General features: G+C 44.5%; 1 protein-coding gene across 1 annotated transcript in view; it reads left to right on the forward strand.

Moving 5' to 3' along the window:
* The window catches only part of LOC126482172 (uncharacterized), a 41,703-nt gene extending 21,065 nt beyond the window's left edge, over positions 1–20,638 (forward strand). Inside the window, exons 3-4 of the mRNA XM_050106150.1 lie at positions 1,007–1,161; positions 19,050–20,638. Of these exons, the coding sequence (XP_049962107.1) occupies positions 1,007–1,161; positions 19,050–19,400 (506 nt within the window). The 3' untranslated portion in view covers positions 19,401–20,638. The remainder of the gene's footprint in view (positions 1–1,006; positions 1,162–19,049) is intronic.
* Positions 20,639–21,923: the final 1,285 nt, after the last annotated feature.

The following is a 21,923-nucleotide window of genomic DNA, read 5'->3' on the forward strand; positions in this document are numbered from 1 at the left end:
CCGATTAGTGCATGAAGGAAGAGACAGAGTTGGGTATTAATAAACAACAAAAGTTTTCCTCCTTGAATTAGTTGGTAGCTGACATTGTCATCGCTTTGTATCTCTATTTAAGGTAAGTGTTCTTTAAAGGTTTGTACAGAAAGAGGTTTTTTACAAAAGAGGAGAAACAGAGACGCCCTTTACAGGGTGGTCAGAAACAGTCTGTAAAGCTTGTAAGGATGTTGCAGGATAGGTTGTGCTGAGAAACAACTGTTAAGAAAAAACTAGATAAGTTGCGGCATTTCCGAATTATTTAGCACTGAAGTTAGCCATCAGGTCATCGCGAATGGAAATTCAAGCAGCTTAGCAGAGACAGTGTCGCCAAATGCGTTCCTCGTTTGTTTTCCTCAAAGTAGCTTTTGCTCAGCTAGCTTAAATTTATCACAAAGGCACATTTTAACTGATAATGACAGTTTCCACACGTGCTCGTCCACATGATCGTATTTACAAGCGCAACTACCTAATTGGCTAACTTCAATGCTAAATAACTTGGAAATGTAGCAATGCATCGACTTTTTCGGCGTATACGCTCCTGCAACACCGTACAAGTCTTGCAGACGGTTTCTGACCACCCTATTATATGAAGGGCTTATTTCAATAGTGGTACAAGTCCATTACCTTCACTTTTCTGTCTATAATGCTTCTGATATTAATAGTCGAAACAAACAGAAAGAAAAGTTCATCTCTAGCAAGAAGCTATATGCTTGAATATTTCTGGTATCTCAACTGCACATTTTTCAGCGCTCATTTAACTTTAAGACTCTGTATCTCAGAATGAACAAAAGTGGACTTGTACCACTATTGAACTAATCCCTTCATATATGGGACTAACTTCCTTCTTCGTGACACACTCATGGACTGAGATGCGAAGGCACAGAACTGTGCCGCAGTTTGTACTCACGGTGTGTGACCTAGAAACTGGAGACGGTGTGACCATATTGCCTTCTGAGAGCAGGTGTTCATGCAGGGTCGGAGACGGACGCGGCGTCGTCTTCGCGCGGGACGCCCGTGGTGCCTGCGCCGGAGCTGCCCCGCGACGGCGAGCGCCCCCTGCACCCCGCGCCAGCCTGGGAGGTCTTCAAGGTCTGCCCTGCCGCCTGCGACGCCTACGTGCCGCATCCGGTCAGTACCGCGACGTCGTCCAGCAACCACTACAGTAATAGCGCTACGTGTGAAACGTCCCCTTTTTGAAGAATTATACAAGACTGTGCTTAAACTGACACACAATATTTTTAGCGCAACGCAATCTGACTTTCAAAAATCCCTACAAAAGAATGGCCTTGACTAACATTAACCTATACCTTTCACAAATCACTTACCTCACCAAAAATCTTCGTTACTCGAACTACCGCAATACAGCGAGCGCCATTACTGCCAGCTAAATAAAAGATTCAAACTACTGAAGGCACTAACTACTGATAGGCATAGTTAGCAAATGAAAGATTTTAATAGAGAACAAAAAATGTATTTACCTTAATAATGTTGAAAACTCATAATATACATAGCAGTTCATGACACCCAGTTTTAAAAATTTCACAACTCCGCCATCTCTCTCCCCACATCCACCACTGCTGGCGGCTCACCTCCAAAACTGCGCAACGCTACGCGCTGTTAACATCCAGCTGCCGCTGCCCAACACTACAATGGCAGACAGCAATGCAAACTAGCCACAGACTGCACACAGCACAGCCAGTGATTTTCATACAGAGCGCTACGTGGCGTTACCAATAAGAAAACATAAACAGCCTACTTACACGTGTCCCCGAACACTGAAGCAACGTCTTAGGAGACACAGCACAGATATTTGAGGATCAAGAATCTTAGTGACAAAACGTAGCTTCCAATTCTATATGAGGTGAATGTTAATGTTAACTGACGAACTGATATTGCGAGAAAATAAGCCAAAATCGGTATGCTTGTGACAGCATGCGTACCTAATGTTCCCAACCGCTGCGCATATAAACCGGATTTTCCGGTCCTCATTCCTTGGCTTCTGTTGGTGATAAAAAGGTACGGTCAAGTGTTTTGGATAGCCCTTGGACTAGGGACCATTTGTTTACCCAACAGAAGGCTCGTCTCATTGTCATTACCATACAGTACGTGGTCAAAGTGCTTCTTAGGCAAATGCAGCACAGCGGTCGGTACATTTTGCATTTGGTGTGGTCTGCGGTGAGGCTGATAGGGCTTTGGGAGGCACATTGAGTTCATGGGCGGTTCCTCGTAAAAATCCACAAAATAATTTTTTTACTGTATTCTTGCTGTCACCAGCGGACGAAAACCTACCCAAGGATTCGAAGACGACTGTGCACAGGAAATCGCTGACATTTTTACTACACATTACTGAGGTCCCGATATAGAACCAACTTGACAATTTTCTGGTTATCTTTGTTCGTTTCCGAGATATATAGGTATAAAAGTGACCTACTTCTATCCGTAAAATCCGGTACGTCGTGAAGTCTAAATATTAAATAACGGCAGCATATTGTTCAGATTTTGACAGTATATCCCTTAGACTTTACCCGTTATCGAGCAACAGCCCAGAAACTTGTTTTAGGGTACCAAAACCCAGCCGCGGATTTCGAGACGGCTATGCACAGAAATTCGCTGTAATTCTTACGATGTATTTCTATCATCCCGATCTCGGACCCTTAAAATATTCTTCATATCTTTATCCGTTTCCGAGATGCAAAGGTTGAAAGTTACCCAGCTTGAAGAGTAAAAATACACGTGTTAAATTCGGCGCAAGGAGAAAACGTAGTATAGAAAGTGGTGCAGCATGAAAAATATGCTGCAAAGTGTTTTCGTTATCACTGTAAAACCCATCATGTAACATTAAAGCGCATGAAATTTTACATTTTTAATTTTTTTATAATATTTGTTTTTATTTTTATTGTTATTATTGTCCTTTATCCACCCTAAAATGCGCTATTAGGCGTAATATCAGTTTTGTGTCATTTCACTTTCATATAAGTAAAATATCTATATTTTACTGACCAATACATTTCTTTTTATGAGAGCTGCCTTTGGGAAAATTTTTAAAGTTGCTCAGGAAGATAGAATTAGGCAAGTGGTGCCCCACTTTTCCGTCAGATTCTTTTAAAATAAACAGAAACGTATTGGTATTTTCTGTGGGCCGATGGGAGCATTTTTTGGTTATACAATGTTCATTAACTATTGTACGGCTTCCTTATCACCTGGTCCCGCGATTATGGTGTATGACGAACGTGAGAACGGACACAGTTACCAGTAAACTATCACAGACGTTTTATAATTCTAAAATATGAAGTATTTACTGTAGTCCCATCGCAACTGTGTATTAATTGATATTCAAATATCTGAATCAGTCGTTATAATGATTCTCACTACGCGTTTCGACGCATTATTTCATTTGTAGCAGCGTGCTACGCAGACGTGTCGCGAATAATTCACTGTGTATCAGGATGGGAGACATGAACCTGCAGACAAGTAAAATTCGCTTTACATTATCGAGGTGAATCAAAATCTTATGACTACTCGTCGTACTAGCTAGCATTTGATCCAAAATCACGAACATTGAAGCGGAGACTAAGGACTATCTGTTGTCATTACAGTGACCTCCCTTTTAAGTTAAACAATATTTCTTCTGTTTAACAGGGAATCAGTTTTCCTATATGATTATCTACAGTATCCCAGCTTCTCATTCACTAACTTTAATATAGTGGTAGTCCTCAGCTCCATTCATATTCATCCCAAGATGTGATATCTTTCTATACATTATTATTAGGTGAATGCTATTATGTATGATATACTGAAAGGAATTATCAGCACGGAACTGTATCAGTAATTAATTTAGCATGACCGATTTCAGTGACTGACCGTATTCATGAAACATGTATAAAATAGCTACCATCTTGAAAACACGTGCACTGTTACATCAGGTTAAAGGATAGTTCCTTATAGAGTCAAGTACGTAATTATTTACTTTGCCGCCTGGATGAACAGACAATAATGACGACCGACAGCCGTCCCAAATTAATTCGAAATAAATCTGCTGATTACGAATATATTGGCATTTGCTGTGTTAGGTATAGATGAACTACCTATTAGTGACGCGTAAATGTTTGTGCAGGGCCGGGACATAAGGAAGTTTGGGTCCGTACGGGTGCCGTGAATGGATAGCCGAGGTGGTTAGTGCGACTGCTCGCGACAAGTGGGAAATACAGGTTCGAGACCCGATCTGGTACAAATTTTCAAATGCCCCCAGTAGGAAGTATATCTACAGCTAACAAAGCGGAAGTCAAATATTCGCATTCAGCAAATTTGTTTTGAATTAATGCATAATTACTGTCTGTCGCCAAGAAGCCTTCGTAACCTGGTGTAATTGTGTACATGACTTAAAGATGGTCACTTGGGCGAGACTGCTTGTGGATAAATACCCATGTTCGATTCGGGACAGTTCTGGAGACGTTACTAGCCACGGGAGTACCTCAACATCAAGTAAATAGTTGACAGAGACACGTGCCTGATGTGCACGAGCGTTGTCTGTTGAAAAATTGAAAAATACCACGATGCTGCCGCATGAGTGGTAACACATTTGGACGCATAATGTCCCTGAGATACCGTTGTGGTGTTATAATTCATTCATAACTGTCCAATTTCAGTCCGCAGATTACCTCTTCTTGTTTTCAGGCCATCTGCCCATCTTCAGAACTGTTTCACAAAAGTGAAATTACGCTCAGTTGAAGTCTTATCTCTGTCATCATCATCTCCATTTCCCCTCTATCCAACACCTGGTCGGGTAGGATTATCAATGGTACTTCGCCACTTTACTCGGTCTTTACACCATTCTTCTTCCACAATTTGGTTTCATAGCAGGTTTCTCCTCCTTAAACTCATCTTTATTGTGTCAATCCATCTTGCTCTCGGTCTTCCTCTTGGCATCTTGCACTCAATCTTGAACTCTATCAATCTTCTCGCTATTCTTCCCTCTTCCATCCTCTTCACATGCCCAAATCATCTTAATCTATTCTTTTCAGTTTTCTCACTCAAATTCTCCACTCCTATTTCCTTCCAAACATCGTCATTATTCACTCTGTCTTATGTTTATAAAGCTTCAAAGAACTTTAAGAAATTATTCACAATGCAAAAGTTGTTTACTATACCATTTGTTACAGCTGTGGAGTAACTTGTCACTAGGAAACAGTTACTTTACTGTCAGAATTAAACGTATATCAATCATCTGAGACTTTATTCTTAAATATGTAAGAAACGTAATTGGTGGAACACCAATAGCGCTGCTAAGTTCAGTCTCTCCAATAGGAGGAGGACTGAAATAATTCATACATAAAACATGTTCCTAAGCATATCTTAATAATTATTACCAAAAGCTGATGAGTAATTTAACAGCACTGAAATACTTGAAAAGTGTGTGCTGGAAGAACTGAAAGTTACACTTGCCAGATGAGCACCACAGAATAACTGATTAAGGAACGGAGTGATTTAAGGAATAATAGATGTTACAAAACTGTGAAGACATACTTTAGACTTACTTGTGATTAGGATAGTGCGCTCTACCAAACATCAGCTGCGGCTGCCCTCGTCATAGTGGCAGTGGTGAATTGGACATGGCAGAGGAAACTTCAGCGTGGAGCTGTGTTTGGCATTGCTCAATGAAAGTTCTATCTACCATCACCAAACAGGAAGAAGAGAGACACGTTTTTCAAAAATGTCTTAAAACTATTTCACAGTTTTCTAATGATATTTAATTTCTCATCAATATTTTGTATGTTGTACTTAGAAACAGTTTTCGTTGATGACTTACTTCTGGCCAATTTCCAGGGATGCAGCACTCTTTTCAGAGTATATAGAGCCTCAGCAGGTTGATATCTGTTAAGCTACGACATTGAATTACTCCGCAAATGTAACACATGGTATGTAAGCCAAACTTCGTGTTGTAAATAATTTCTTAACGGTTTTGGAAGCCTTTCAAACAGAACCAAAGTAGTTCTTCAGGCTTTCCCGGAGATCTATTGACATTTTGAAAAAACGGGACCTCTGCCGGATGTTCGCGTCGTTCTCGCACGATATTTCGCCGTCGTAACTCGCTGTCTTCTTCAGGTGCTACCTGACAGTGGTCCTTGGGCGGATATAGTCCAGTATTTATGCCTGTAAGGTACTGGGGCTCCCTAGTCGGTCAGCGCCGCATTGGGTGTTCCCTCAGCAGTCCACGCCAGCCAGATCTGGCTCCCATGGTTATCTCCGGTCGCTGGTGTTCGCACTGCTGCCCGCGCCAGGCTTTACCGCTATGACAGCAAGATTGTCACATAGACGCAAAGGACCAGGCACTACAGATGACGACCGAGACCCCAGAGAGCTACCGAGCCGGGCGCGGACGGCAGTGGGAACACCAGCGACAAGAGAGTACCATGGCAACCGCGCCTGGCGGGTGAAGACCGAAGAGAGATCACCCAATGGGGCGTCGACCGACTAGGGAGTGCCCAGCACCTTACAGGTATAGATTCTGGACTCGATCCACACATCTGCCACGAGTGGCACTGTAGCAAAAAAAAGTTTGCTCGGTGGCGTGCACGCGCATAGGAAATTGTTGTCATGTTGCTGTTCTCACTATAATAAAACAAATTGTTGTGTGATTACGCGCCCCACAATGGGCAGAAAGGGAAGCTAAGGAAGAAGACACAATACGGGAGCCGCGCCCCTGCAAAGTCAACTGAGAGTAAAGCTGCAGAAGACGAACCACGCAGCCCAGATAGCAAGCGTCTGGTAATCTACACATCTGCCAGCTCTGTAGCAGACGGACAGATGACGGAAGGACCAGCAACTGCAGGGCAAGCAGTCGCAGAGATGACGGAAGGGCGAAAAACTTCGACACTGCCAGTCTTCATCCGATACCAAGGAGGTGATGGGCTGGAATTTCTCGGCATGCTATAAGACGAAGCCAAGGGAGAGATCACCCTCAAATTTCCTAACAATGACGCTGTACTGAGGCCCAGATGGAGCTCTGGGCTCACTATGAGGCTCTGAGGCCTCTCCTCGGCCAACACGTGATCCCAGCGACGGAATTGGTGCAAACCAAGAAACCAACAGCAATCAAGGCACTTCTACGAGGATTACCATGGCTATGCAGTGAAGACGTGGTCCACATAGGGCTTTGGCAAGCCGGGTTCGGAGTGGTGGCTGTCCGACTACACAATCGGATGAGCAGGAGGAAGCATCCCCTCTTCATTTTGGCCATAACCACGGCCATGGAGCGACAGGGAAGGAAAGAAGTGGAGCAGTTCTATGAGCTGAATAAGCTCATGGGCTTCAATGTGCAAGTGGAACCACTAACAGCGGGACTTGACACTAAGCCATAGTGCTTCAGGTGTCAACAGGTAGGCCATATGGCAATGGATTGCCGCAACTAGCCAGTATGCGTCAAACTCACCAGCCATGCCTGCCTGCAGAAGAAAGAAGAACCCCTAATGTGCGCCCGTTGCAGTGAGCCATACGTCGCCAGCTGGTGTGGCTGCAGAGCTTTTGCAGAGCAACACCAATCAAGTGACGTCCAGAGAACTGAAGCAAGAAGTAACACAGGAGGAGGCGTAAAGGCAACAGGACCATTGCCTTACCTCCATAGCAGGGCAACAGCAGTCTGACAGCAGCCCCACACCACCAGTGCTGCCACCGGCCTCACCCACCAGTGGGTGGGCTGAAGGGGCGGGGCGGGGGGGGGGGGGCGGGGGGGGGGGGGCGGCTGCCTACAGACGGATGGCGGCAGGCGGACCAAGACCGTCGCGCTGACAAAGTCGTCGCAGTGGCAGAAGGCAGCACACCACCTTGCAGACAAGACGCACTGCAAACGGACATCGACGCCGCCCACTGGATGAAGCGGTATTCCCCTTCCAGTTGGTGTTCCACACAGAGATGAAAGCAGCCTGCCTCACGCTGCTGGTGTCCTTCAAACCTCGACTGCCACTGGACTCATGTTCGTCACAGATGACCGCGCAAACGGGCGTCGATGGGGCTTCACAAATGTAATCCTACTCGCTGCAAGAGCAGACCTCAACAAAGAAGAGGAGAATGGTGGCAAATCGTGGCATACAACTGGCACGACAACTTACTCAACAATGAGGAGCTAGACACGACAGGTCCAAGGGCGGAGGATCCAGACGACGCATATCAGTGCAACTGGTTCGAGATCTGGCGAAGAAAAGAAGCTGAACAACTCGAATTTCAGAAAGAGCTCGAAAGAAGGAGACAAGAGCAAGAAAGATGCCACCAACGACAGCCCTATCGCTACCATATCAGATAGGCCAGCCCCAAAGCATAAGACAGCAAGAACAACGCCGAAATGCTGAGAAGTGAAGCCAAATCAACATATCTCCTCCCCAGCAAAGCGCTATGACAAGCAAAATAGTGCCAACACCAGCAGCTCTGGCTGGGTTTAGCAGGTTTTCCTTAGGCTGTAATTTGAATACCAGAGCTGCCCCCCAAACTTCCTGCAAATAAATGCCCAATTGGGAGATATAAGTACCCTCAATTCCTCTTGCAAAATAAATAAATAAGCAGAGTCAACGCAGAATAACTGACACTCCATGGCTAAATAGCGTCAAATCCCCAAGGCACTCGAACAGCCCGCCTTCCTCCTTAAGAGGAAGAAACGAGATGAGCAAAAAATAAAAAAATACATAAAACATCTGCCGCCTGCCACAGTTCCGCTTGAGCAGATCAGTGACGCTGTGACATAGAAGTTGTTGCCCTGTGGCATGTGCCCATAGCAAATTGTTTTCGTGTTGATGTTCTCACAGCAATGAAGCAAACTGTTGTGTGATTACACGCGCCTCACAATTGGCAGAAAAGTAAACAATGGAAGAAAACACAGGACGGGAGACGCGCCGCCCGAGAAGTCGACTGAGCGTAAAACGGCAGAACACGAACCAGGCATCATGGACAACCTGGTGATCGACATTTCTGCCAGCTCTGAAGAAGAAGGGCAGACGACGGTAGGACCAGCAAGCGCAGGCCAAGCGGTCACAGAGAATACGGCACGCCGAAAAAATCTGACAAAGCCAATCTTCATCCGATACAAGATTAGCTGGAATTTCCTTGCAAGCTAGGGGATGAAGCCAAGGGGGAGATCAGCGCCAAATGCCCTAACAGTGACGCAGTTCTGGAAGCCCGGATGGAACTCTAGGCTGATTATGAGGCTCTGAAACCACTCCTCGGCCCACATGTAATCCCAGCGCCGGAAGCGGCACAAACCAAGAGACCAACAGCAGTCAAGGCACTTCTACAAGGATTTCCATGGCTATGCAGTGAAGAAGTTGTCGACAGAGGACTACAGCGAGCCGGGTTCGGAGAGGTGGCGGTCCAACTACACAATCGGACCAACAGATAAAAGCCGCCACTCTTCACTCTGGCCATCGATGTGGGTGTGGAGCAACAGAGAAGGAAGGAAGCAGAGCAAGTCTATAAACTGAATAAGTTCATGGGCTTCAATGTGCAAGTGGAACAACTTCCAGTGGCCACAGTGCTTCTAGCGTCAGCAGGATGGCCAACTGCCGCACCAGCCAGTATGTGCCGGCTAGCACACCAGCCATACCTGCCTGTCGAAGAAAGAAGAACCCCCAGTCTACGCCTACTGCGGCGGGCCACACGTCGCCAGCTCTTGTGGCTCCAGAGTCTTTGCTGGCCATGGCAGCACTAACAAGGTGACGTCTGGAGACCTGAAGTAACTTAAGAAGAAACGCAGGAGGAGGTGTAAAGGCATCACTACTGCTCCTTTACCTCCAATGCACAACAACAGCGGTACAACAGCAGTCCCACTTCCAGCACGGCCGCCCATCCCACCCGCCAGTGGCAGTGGAATAGGGGGTGGCCGGCTGTGTGCGAACGGACGGTGGCAGACGGCCCAAGACCGCCGTGCTGACCAAGTTGTTGCAGTGGGAGAAGGCGATGCATCACCATACAGCCAAGTCATGCCGTATATGGACATCGACGCCCCCCTGAAAGAAGCGCTATCCCACTTCCGGATAGTGCTCCACCGTCCCCGACCGCGAGTGGAGTCAGGTTCGTCACATATCACCGTGCAAACAGGCGTCGATGCAACATCCCAAACGGAAGCCTGCTCGTTGCAAGCACAGTTCACAACAAAGAAGAAGAGAATGGTGACAAAACGTGCTGTACAAACGACCGGTGTCACCGCAAACCAAGATGACCAAGAGATACAAACTTGAGACTTTGTCAGCTGGCATGACAACATAGTCAACACTGAGGTGCTAGACATCTCAGCCCTGAAGGCGCAAGTTCGACACGACGCGTGTCAACGAAACTGGCTCGGCGTCTAGCGAAAGAAGAAGGCCAGACAACTCGAATTTCAGCGAGAGCTCGATAGGAGGAGACTAGAACAAGAAGAACGACGCCATCGCCAACCCTATCCCTTCCACCAAAGATGGGTATGCCCCAGAGTGCAAGGCGGCTGGAAAAACGCCGCAGCACTGAGAAGTCAAAAACAAAACCTAGCGACTCCCAATTTGGAGATATATGTTCCACACTCCCCCCCCCCCATTTCCCCCGCAAAATAAATAAATAAATAGAATGAAATGATAATTAACTTGACACCCTGGCTGCAAACAGGGGTTGATATACATCGTTGGGGACAGTGCAAAATGTGTGCCTCTACCGGGACTCCAACCTGGGATCTCTTGCTTACATGGCAGACGCTCTATCCATCTGAGTCACCGAGGGCACAGAGGATAGTGCGCCTGCTTGGACTTATCCCTTGTACACTCCCCGTGAGACCCATGTTCCCAACGTGTCCACACCACCATATTCGTAGTGCGCCCAACAGATGTTTGCCCATCACACTCTTATTACTCGTGGCAGATTAATCTACCAAGTCGCGTACGAGTTGGGGCATAGCGTGTGATTTCGCACAAGATGGTCAAAGGGCGGGCAGCCATGTTTTAACTATATATGAAGATAGTATCTGTTCCTGAAAGAACAGATACCATTGATGACCGTGCTGCTTGTCTAGAATGACATGATAATTTACTCGACGCCCTAGCTGCAAACAGGCGTTAATATACATCACGCCTCGGTGACTCAGATGGACACAGCGTCTACCATGTAAGCAGGAGATCCCGGGTTCGAGTCCCGGTCGTGGCACACATTTTCAACATGTCCCCAATGATGTATATCAACGCCTGTTTGCAGCTAGGGTGTCGAGTTGATTACCATTTCATTCCAGAGAAGCTGCACTATCATCAATGGTATCTGTTCTTTCGGGAACTGATACTACCTTCATATATAGTTAACGCCCAACACAGAATAACAGACACACAATGACTGAATAGCGTTCAGTGCCTTAGGCATTGGAACAGCCCACATTCCTCCTGAAAAGGAAGGAATGAAATGGAGAAAAAAAAGCCCAAAGACCATTCTCGAGTAGCACCTGAATAAGACAGCGAGTTACGCCCTCGAAGTATCGTGCGAGAACGAGAATGTCGGAACCAAAGTAGTTTAATTATCGTCTAACACGCCTGAAGATGAGATAGTGGTCCAAAACTGGTTATTGGAAACTAAAGGGAAGCAACATGCAGACAGAAATTCGACAGTTTTGTATTAATAAGAGTAGCGGACACTTCCTAGCGACGATGATGTCCACATTTGGAAAAGATTTATCTGCATAAATACCAACCGCGACTTGTAATAATTTTCTATGTCCCCCCACACAGTGAATAACACCATTGAGTCTCTCCAAATCAGTAGAAGTGTGAGGACATGTCCCAAGATCGCCACTGTACTCGACGATGGTCATCCAGGTAGCGGCTGGACCGAGATCCATCGCTGGACGCAGTGCGGCGCTATTCGTCAGCAGTCCATGCTTCCCGCTCGTGGCACTTCTCGCGACGCAGCCGTTTGTATTGCGGTGTCGACTGCAGCCTACACGTGAGACGGTAATTCCATGGTCAGGGTGCTGCTTGTGTACGGGATGATACAGACTGTTGGAGGCAGTCCATTACTTGTTCTCGGAGATTACGATATGCTTGGTTCATAATACCTGCTCCTCCACTGTGATGGTCAGATGTGATAAACCGGAACCTTGACTACGAATGTGTCTGCCACAACGTTTCCATGCACTCCAACAGCGTGTCACGGTCCTGAATGTGGTCAAATGGAGAAACACCACCATCCCATAAGTACGTGGCATCTCCGTGTCCTTCGCAGTGATCACCCAGCCAACTGACGCTGTTCACATCCGTTACATAGGGTGTCAATACTCCGGGATGTGACAGGACCGATTGTTATACAGTGTGAAATAAACCTCCTCTGATGCAAGTGCTTTGCTTTCAACATTTTTGGGAGACGGTAGTATGAACCAAAACAATAAAAGATCGTTTGGTAAAAATGAGCTGTAAAATGCATACCTTAAGAGATATGAACACTTGCTCAGTGGAACGATGTGCTTCACAGCAGCCAAGATGAAGAAATGCTCATAGCTATTTAGGTATGCACTTTAGAGCCCATATATATATATATATATATATATATATATATATATATATATATATATATATATATATATAGACAGTTTGTCGTTTTTGGTCCATAGTATCACTCTTGTAAATGCGGAAAGCAAAGAGCTTGCAGTAGAAGAGATTTGTTTCACGGTATGGAAGACAAGAAAGTGCTCATAGCGCTGAGGCTGTCAACATTAGAGCCCATGTTTACTAGCCTACTTAACTTCGATTGAACATTTATGTCACACACATATTTACTGATGGTTTTTTCTGGGGTACCTGGTGTGCTCTACCAGGCACGGTAACAACACAAAAGGTGAACAATAATAACGCAGTGTAATGAGCGTGCAACCTGTCACACAAAACCACAATTCTAATCATTTACACACACATATTAAAAAAAGGTTTGCTTCACCTCCGTTCCGAGAGTTTCGGAACCTGTACAGAAAATTGGAATACAGATCGACATAAACTTCATTTCCGCCCTTTTTTTGCTCATGAAAACCACACGTTGCATGTTGTACCACCATACAGCGCACCTTCAAAGGTGGTCGTCCAGATTTCGGTACACACTGGTACCTCTAATAAGCAGTAAAACGTCCTCTTGCATTGATGCATACCTGTACTCGTCGTGGCATACTGTCCACAAGTTCATCAAGGCACTGTTGGTCCAGATAGTCCCACTCCTCAATGGCGATTTGGCGTAGATCTCTCAGAGTGGTTGGTGGGTCACATCTGGAGAACATGCTGACTCTAGTCGAGTGATGTTGCTATCGGCCGGCCGGAGTGGCCGTGCGGTTCTAGGCGCTACAGTCTGGAGCCGAGCGACCGCTACGGTCGCAGGTTCGAATCCTGCCTCGGGCATGGATGTGTGTGATGTCCTTAGGTTAGTTAGGTTTAATCATTTCTAAGTTCTAGGCGACTGATGACCTCAGAAGTAAAGTCGCATAGTTCTCAGAGCCATTTGAACCATTTTTTGATGTCGCTATCCTGACGGATGTCATTTACAAGATGTGCACGATGAAGACGAATGCCTTACCAATATGCTGCCGATATAGTTGCGCTGTCGGACGGAGGATGATATTGACGTATCGGACAGCCGTTACGGTGCCTTCCATGACCACCAGCGGCGTACGTCGGCCCCACATAGCGCAGCAGGGAACCTCCATCTTGCTGCACTCGCTGGACAGTGTGTCTAAGGCGTTCAGCCAGACCGGGTTGTCTCCAAATACGTCTCTGACGATTGTCTGGTTGAAGGCATAAGCGATTCTCATCGGTGAATGGAGAAACGCCACCATCCCAATAAGTACGTGGCATCTCCGTGGGCGGCCTGAGCGAGGCATGTCATCGACAGTTCCTATCTCTCTGTAACTCCTCCATGTCCGAACAACATCGCTTTCGTTCACTCAGAGACGCCTGGACACTTTCCTTGTTGAGGGCCCATACTGCCACAAAGTAACAATCCTGAACGTCCATTTGGCATGTTGTTGGGCCCATCTGTACTGCACTGCATGGTGTCGTGGTTGCAAATATGGACCTTGTCTTAGACGCCGGGATCGAAGTTGTGCATCATGCGGCCTACTGCGCACAGTTTGAGTCATAACTCGACGTCCAGTGGCTTAGCCGAAAAGCATTATTCAACATAGTGGCGTTGCTGCCATGGTTCCTCCGAGCCATAATCCATAGGTGGCGCTCATCCTCTCCAGTAGTGACCCTTGGGCGGCCTGAGCGAGGCATGTCATCGACAGTTCCTATCTCTCTGTATCTCCTCCATGTCCGAACAACATCGCTTTCGTTCACTCAGAGACGCCTGGACACTTCCCTTGTTTAGGGCCCATACTGCCACAAAGTAACAATGCTGTACTGACAGTCTAGAGATGGTTGAACTACAGACAGCACGAGCGTGTATCTCCTTCCTGGTGGAATGACTGGAACTGATCGGATTTCAGACCCCCTCTGTCTAATAGGCGCTGCTCATGCATGGTTGTTTACATCTTTGGGTGTTCAAAACTGTGAGTCAAATCTTATAGGACTTAACTGCTAAGGTCATCAGTCCCTAAGCTTACATACTATTTAACCTAAATCATCCTAAGGACAAACACACACACCCATGCCCGAGGGAGGACTCGAACCTTCGCTGGGATCAGCCGCACAGTCCATGACTGCAGCACCGTAGACCGCTCGGCTAATACCGCGCGGCCATCTTTGGGTGTGTTTAGTGGCATCTGTGAACAGTCAAAGAAACTGTGTCTGTGATACAATTTTCACAGTCAACGTCTATCTTCAGGAGTTCTGGGAACTGGGGTGATGCAAAACTTTTTTTGATGTGTGTATACTCCAATCGTTTGTATGTGAAAAAAGGTTCATTGACAGCCTACCATGTCACCTAGGTATCTCACTCTTTTTGTTGGCCAGTGCATTTTATCTGGGTAGAGATTATTTATATGTAAGTCTGAACCTCAGTGTGCCAATATTGCCTGCTGCAATGAATGCCTACTTAAAAACAATAGAGGAAGATTCTGTACAGTGTAACACGGGACACAGTGTAATATTTCAATTTGTGTGTAATTTACCATTTCGGAACCATTGTGTTTGACCTGTACAACTGCCATTTGTTACCACTTTTGGCCAGCATACGTTGGAAGCAATTAAAATTCACCTTCTGTGTGCAGTGAAAAAAATGTGTTTGAGGCATGTGAAGTAAATTTTTATGGTAGTGTAAAAGTATCGTTTTTTTTGTACTTGTGTAAAATTAATTCTTAGTATTACGGTCATATTGGTATACTAATGTACCACACTGTATTGTGAAAAATTCGTAATGTTTCGCAATTTTTCCGAAACTTACAGAGCTACATACAGCTGCCCTACAGAGCACAATGTAACAGCTCAGTGAGAGGCAGGGCGTAACACTGTTACACTGATGTGACCAGAGCAACCTCCCCTGTAGGAGCCACTGATAGAGATGAGGGCAATAGTTGGTCACCAGAAGACCCATGTTATCTACCATACCAAATGAGGAAGATGCGTCATGCCCAAATTGGGTTAGTCCTGATATTTTTCGAGGTTTTCCGATATCTGGTGAAAGAATCAGCAACCAAAACACTAGAAAGAGTGTAATACGTTGCATTACAAGAGATAGAAATGTTCGAAGATGTTTGAAGAGAGTGGGTGGTAAAAAAAAAATGAAACTAACAAGTGAAATCACTTTTCCAGCTAATATGACTTGCTTGGAACAATGAGAGACAAAATGTGTGATCATTTACACTACTCAGACAATGTACAGAGTTAAAGGTCAAAATGAGGGGAACGAAGAAAGCATTAGACCAGCTGTTCGAGTTGATTATGTTGTAATAGGAACCCTGGCAAGTATACAGATCACTATTTCGGTTAAGTGACCTGGAGTTAGGATCATGATGGCGACTACGATGTGACATTGATCTATATGGTGGGCTAAAATCTTAACGCTTTTATTTATCCTCGTCCAGCAGCTGCAACACGTGTATCAGAAAAAAGAGTATAAAGGGTTTTTATTAAAATATTACGGGCTATTATCCCATGGTCGGACAGATTTCTTATTGTTCGTTTCGAACAAAAAAATCATCTGAGCAGAGGACAATAGTCTTGAATATTTTAATAAGTGTGACATTTCCAGCCATATTAGCAATAGTTTTATCAAAATCTTTTAGCTTGCGGAAAACAAAGGCAGCATCGATATCCTAAATTTTATGTCACTATAACAGTTTTATGTTCGATGAATGCTGCATTGTGAAAAAACTGAAAATTTTTCCGAAGATGTTAAATATTAATTTAGTCTAGCATTCAGCTCTTGCATGTATTCTGAACTAGTTGAAAAAGTACAGGCTGGCGCAGATAAAAGTAGCCCGTATAATTGTAAAGGAAATTCAGTGGAATTACAGAAACGTAGAGCTGAAATGGACTTACCATTTATTTATAGTGATAAATGCAGTTAAAAATTTATTAATAGAAGATGTGGACATTTACCGCCGCAACGTCAATACTCAGCTGTGCACGTCCAAGCATATTTAGATACACCCGGCGTAAAGTTCGGATACTGATGGCGACAACTTCACGGCTGATGCTGTCTTTCAGTTTCTGTGTAGTGTACGAATCTGTTTAGTATACCTCACTCTTCACGTTTTCCCACAGGAAAAAATCACGTCTTTGTAAATCCGGCGAACGTGGTGGCCATAAATGTTTGCTGGCTGTTCGTTCTATACACCTGTGCACGTCCAAGCATATTCAGATACTCCCTGCATAAAGTTCGGATTTCGATGGCGGCAACTTCATGGCTGCTGATGTCTTTCAGTTCCTATATTGTGTGTGGGTACTTTTATAGACCTTACTCTTAAAATTTTCCCACTGGGGAAAAAAATGACATGCTGTTAATCCGGCGTACGTGGGGCATAAATGTACGCTGGCAGTTTGTTCCTCAGTGAGGAACCAGGGACTCGTCCCAGGGATACTTAGACATGAGGCATGTTGCCCCATTTTGCAGGAAGAAGCAGTATAGTCTTCCATATCCAGTCCGCTGAGCACAAAATAATCGAAAATTTCCATAAATGAAACCGTGTAGGGTAGTATCGAAAAATGTCAGTCCAACGAAGGGGGTTTCTATTACGCCACAACAAACGCCGATTTTTTCATCATAGACTGGTTGGTGACACTCAGTGTTAGGATTCTCCGTTGGCCCGTAACTCGTGTTCTGTGAATTTCCATGTTCGGAAAGATGAAACCGTGCTTCGTTATCCGTGATGTAATTGAAAGGGTCTAACAAACCTTAGTTGGTGTTATTCAAAAGCCACGTGCAGTAACCCATATGATCATCCGTAAATTGCTGCGCAACCGTCACAGAATATGGCTTAAAAATAAAGCTTTTCAGTATCCAGCTCCTGTTTGACCTATATACGTGTAGACTTATTTCGGCCCTGAATAATTCTTCGGTGAATGCCTGCAATAACTTCTGGTGTGCGAACTGAAGGAATTCTCTGTCGTTTTACATTTTGCACAGGTCCATAGGTGTGCCAGTTTTTATACCGGCTCTGTGGTGCTCTCGTTGCTGGCAGTTCCCTATCAGGGTACTTAACCCATAAAATTGTCGAATATCCTTAATCTAACCTGTTTTCACATGTGCTTCCACAATTCCATTCATCCTTCTATCGAGAAAGTTATTTTGCAGACCGAGATAACAAAGAGGAACGTCTAACTTCACTGATAAAATAAAGTGAAACGTTGATGGATGAATGATAACAATCGATTATTGTATAAAACTGTCCATTGCTGCAGCTGTTTAGTCTATCTCAGAAGTGGAAACATTGCGTTTGCATTCAAAGGGCAGGCGAGCTACTTTTAAGAGAGCCACCTTACGCAAGTGACGCCAATATATATGTAGTTTCTCTTGTTTGTTACAACGTACCCCAGGATGTGTTAGATTTTGCCCTACTCTGGGGAACGCCTGTAACAGTTTACATTCGTACTTAAGGAGGGTAGGACGTCAAACGGGTCATCTTTGAGCGGGAGAGACACCCCAGGACTTTTTAATTCCCACTGTGTATAGTTTTACTAATAAATTCATAAAACTTTGTCAGAATGGCCAGGAAGGATTCAGGATTCACACTCATAGCAGTGGAAGTTCAAAATTAATTTTGTTTTACATGTGAAGGTTCATCATTTTTTCGCTTACTATTGGCTACGTTTGTTGCTGTAAGTACACGTTTCTTCATAAGTAAGAGAGATTCTTAGATGAATTTTGCACTGCATACAAACCATACTTACAGGTGTATGAAACTCTAAAAATTATTTAATTTATGAACAAATGAACGTGCTGTTACATTTTAAACTTCATGTTTAGAAAAAATTGAAATTTTATCGTTAATTATTTCAATTTTTACCACAGTTTTCAATAGATTTGGAACATTCTAGAGTTTCATACACCTGTAATTATGGTTTGTATGCTGCGCAAAATTCATTGAAGAATCTCCCTTACTTATGAAGAAAAGTGTACCTATAGCAATAAATGCAGCTAACGGTAAGTGAAAAAACGTCAAATTTCAAATGTAAAAAGAAAATTATTTTCTTATATTTTCGAAGTTCCACTGCTATGAGTGTAAATTGTGAATCCTTTCTGGCCGTTTTGACAAAGTTTTATGAATTTATTCGTAAAAGTATAGACAGTGGAAACTAAAATGTCCTCTGGTGGCTCTCCTGCTCCAAGTCGTCCCGTTTGACGTCCTACCCCCCCCCCCCCCCGCCCCCTTAACATTGTAATGAAATACACGAATTTCAGATCCTCACGGTGTCTGTGTGCTTTAAATAACAGTTAAGGATCCGTAAAGAAAAAGGCATGAAAAGGACAACTTTGTAACCATCACATTATTCCAAATTTAAAAAAATAACTATTGTATTAAAATGTATCCCATCTTCCCCTGTATGTGACGATTTCTGTTCTTCTCATCAATAGCAAGTAATAAAGTGGACGCCGTCTTTGGACAGGCGACGCTGCGGAGGCCGCCGGCGACGCGTCTGCAGCAGGCGGGCGTCCGGCCGGAAGTGACGTACGCCGAGCTGCGCCTTCCGCCGCTTCAGGCGGGCCCGCCGATGCGCCGCTACTACCGCCACGAGCCCGTCGTGTACGCACAGATCGCGCACGCGCCTCCACCGGCTGCGACTTCCGTGGCGACCGTGACGTCAGAGGCGGGAGGCGCATGCGCGATGAGGGCGGCGTCGCCGCAGCAGCTGGAGGTGCTGCAGCAGCAGCAGCAGCAACAGCAGCCACAAGAGTCGCGCGAGGTGGTGACCGTCAGGACGCCCCTGATGGTCGGCCAGCAAGAGAGCTGCGTCTAGTTGCGCATGCGCACAGTACCTGCAGCCACGCCACCACTTCTGGACAGTAGGGATGGCGCCCGAACGAACATGCCACAAACCCACAATGAGCTTCTACGTGAGAGTCCGAAAGGAACTCTGACCCGCAATCAACTCTTCATTATCGACGCAATAGATTTTAAATAGTCACCACACCCAGAGGCATAGAATTGCTGCCTAGGAAGAACAAAGTTTGTACTGCAATAGGCTAACATTTTCACGACCCCCCATGCATTGGCAAAGCATCTCAACGGATGGCAACTCAATGGAGGCACTCGTTCGAAAGTATCACTATTCCATAAAGTGTACATAGCTACAGCATGCGAAGAAGTGGTTTTCATCGAGTGTCAGACAATATGCGTTTCTGTGTACAATTCGTCTTTGTGTAACTCTGACGTGTTCTTACAATTCTTACGCTGGTCCGTTATGTAAAGCCTATTATCTAATCAGCGATATCACATGCAGTAAAATATTCCTAGTTATACAATATGGAATGTACAATGAAACATATCTTCGTCACTTTCGTAAACATCCACCTAACCTTATTCAGGTTGGGTATCTGCAACAGTGACGGAAGCGCCGAATTTCTTCATTTGACGTTTTGGAAGCTCAAATTCATTTAAATGAGTTTCACTTAAACAATCGCCTAATTCTGCAGTCATGTCATTATTTAAGTCTTATCTGTCTTGCCTCTTCTTCTACGCTTCAAGGAGTAGGCTTGTCTCCTGTTCCATCCTCACAAAAGCCACATATTCCTTAGCCTTCCGGTATTCTCTTTTCTTTAGGTCTATAGTTCGTTACAAGTCTGACAATTCTTTCTACACTCATTCTGTCAATATGCGTCTTACATTGCGTTATTCCATACATTTTCTATCATTCGAGCGAAATATATTTAATTCTCTCCTTCATAAGAATTCTTTATTTGATCTCTCACTCTACAGTATTCTACTTTCCGCATTAATTTAATATCAGTTATTACAGTCTAAAATAAAATGCCCTACATCTATCACAACCTCTTATCTAATTGAAAGTGGATTGCAGATAAAGCAGTTAACAGTTCCACACATTTAAATTTGTGTTGTTTTACGCGGTCTTCTTACTTCGCTATAGGAGATAATACCTTTTTCAAGTGTGTAGGTTTCTCTTCCAAAATTTTCTTTATATATTAGTGAATATATTAGACTTCCTTGCAAAAGGAATGATAATTTTTTCCACTATAATTTAACCTCATAATTCAGGAACCACGATCGAATTGCCTTTGAAGCATCATATGTTATCTGTTACTTGTTAACCGATCCAGAATATATTGTAGAGTAAAATGTCAACAATAAAGTGCATGTGGAATGGAAGTTCACTGTCCTTCAAACGTTTTGCGTCTGCGACTACAGCTCGCTCATTCCCTCCAGTACCAATGGATGAACTAGTATTCTTTTGTTATAAATAAATTTTTGTCATTCTTTCGAATAAGGCTATCATCAAAATCGCTTCTCTATACGCTGAACCACACTGCACAGTTCTCAAAGCAAGCAATTCGACATCAGAGTTATTCACTGCTTTAACTTTAGGTTATACGGTCAAAATAATTATGTACGTCTTACTGGCAATGCACAGTTTTCGTTGTATGTAGCAGATAACAGGGAAAAGGGTAAGAGACTCTTTAAATTTCATTCCGTTGTACAATCTTGTAGCGCTGATTGATTTAACCTATTCTGGCAAAGGCTGTCGTATGGACTAACGTTGGATAACAGAGCTTGCATGTTTGTGTGTTCTGCCAACACTAAATGAACTTTATAAAATACGATCGAAATGAATGGCAGCTAAGTCTATAAAATACGCGGGTTATAAGAAAATTAAAGATATTGTTCATTCCTTCAGGGATCGACAATGATAATATGTCACGCAGCTGCGTACGTCTGTTCTAGCAACGTCATAATGCACATTTATTGATGATGTGCTCTGTTGTCACACCATTAAACTATTCGACTACAGCCGGCCAGAGTGGCCGAGCGGTTCTAGGCGCTTCAGTCTGGAACCGCGCGACCACTACGGTCGCTGGTTCGAATCCTGCCTCGGGCATGGATGTGTATGATGTCCTTAGGTTAGTTAGGTTTAAGTAGTTCTAAGTTCTAGGGGACTAATGACCTCAGAAGTTACGTTCCATAGTGCTCAGTACCATTTCAACCATTTATTCGACTACAATGGGATTGTTTTCGAAGACATTTTCGTGTATGAGGACGCATGTTTCTCCTAAAAACTGCCATTCCTTTTGATAGGTAATATATTGTAGTTATCTTCCCCACTGTACTCCACGATTTTATGCATAAGCTGGCTTCAGTTCCTGTGCCAAAGTGTTTCATACCCACGCAGTTACCCTTCTGCTGCGTCGTTGGGAATGGCTTTGGTTTCCTCTGTGGCACACCCAGATTATAGTATGTCGGATGTACAGACATCACAGCGGCTTCATACCCTTGGTGCACGTGCCTGGTGTCAACTCAAATGAAAAGT

The sequence above is a fragment of the Schistocerca serialis genome, chromosome 5, assembly GCF_023864345.2.
Source record: "Schistocerca serialis cubense isolate TAMUIC-IGC-003099 chromosome 5, iqSchSeri2.2, whole genome shotgun sequence".
NCBI classification, from domain to species: Eukaryota; Metazoa; Arthropoda; class Insecta; order Orthoptera; family Acrididae; genus Schistocerca; species Schistocerca serialis.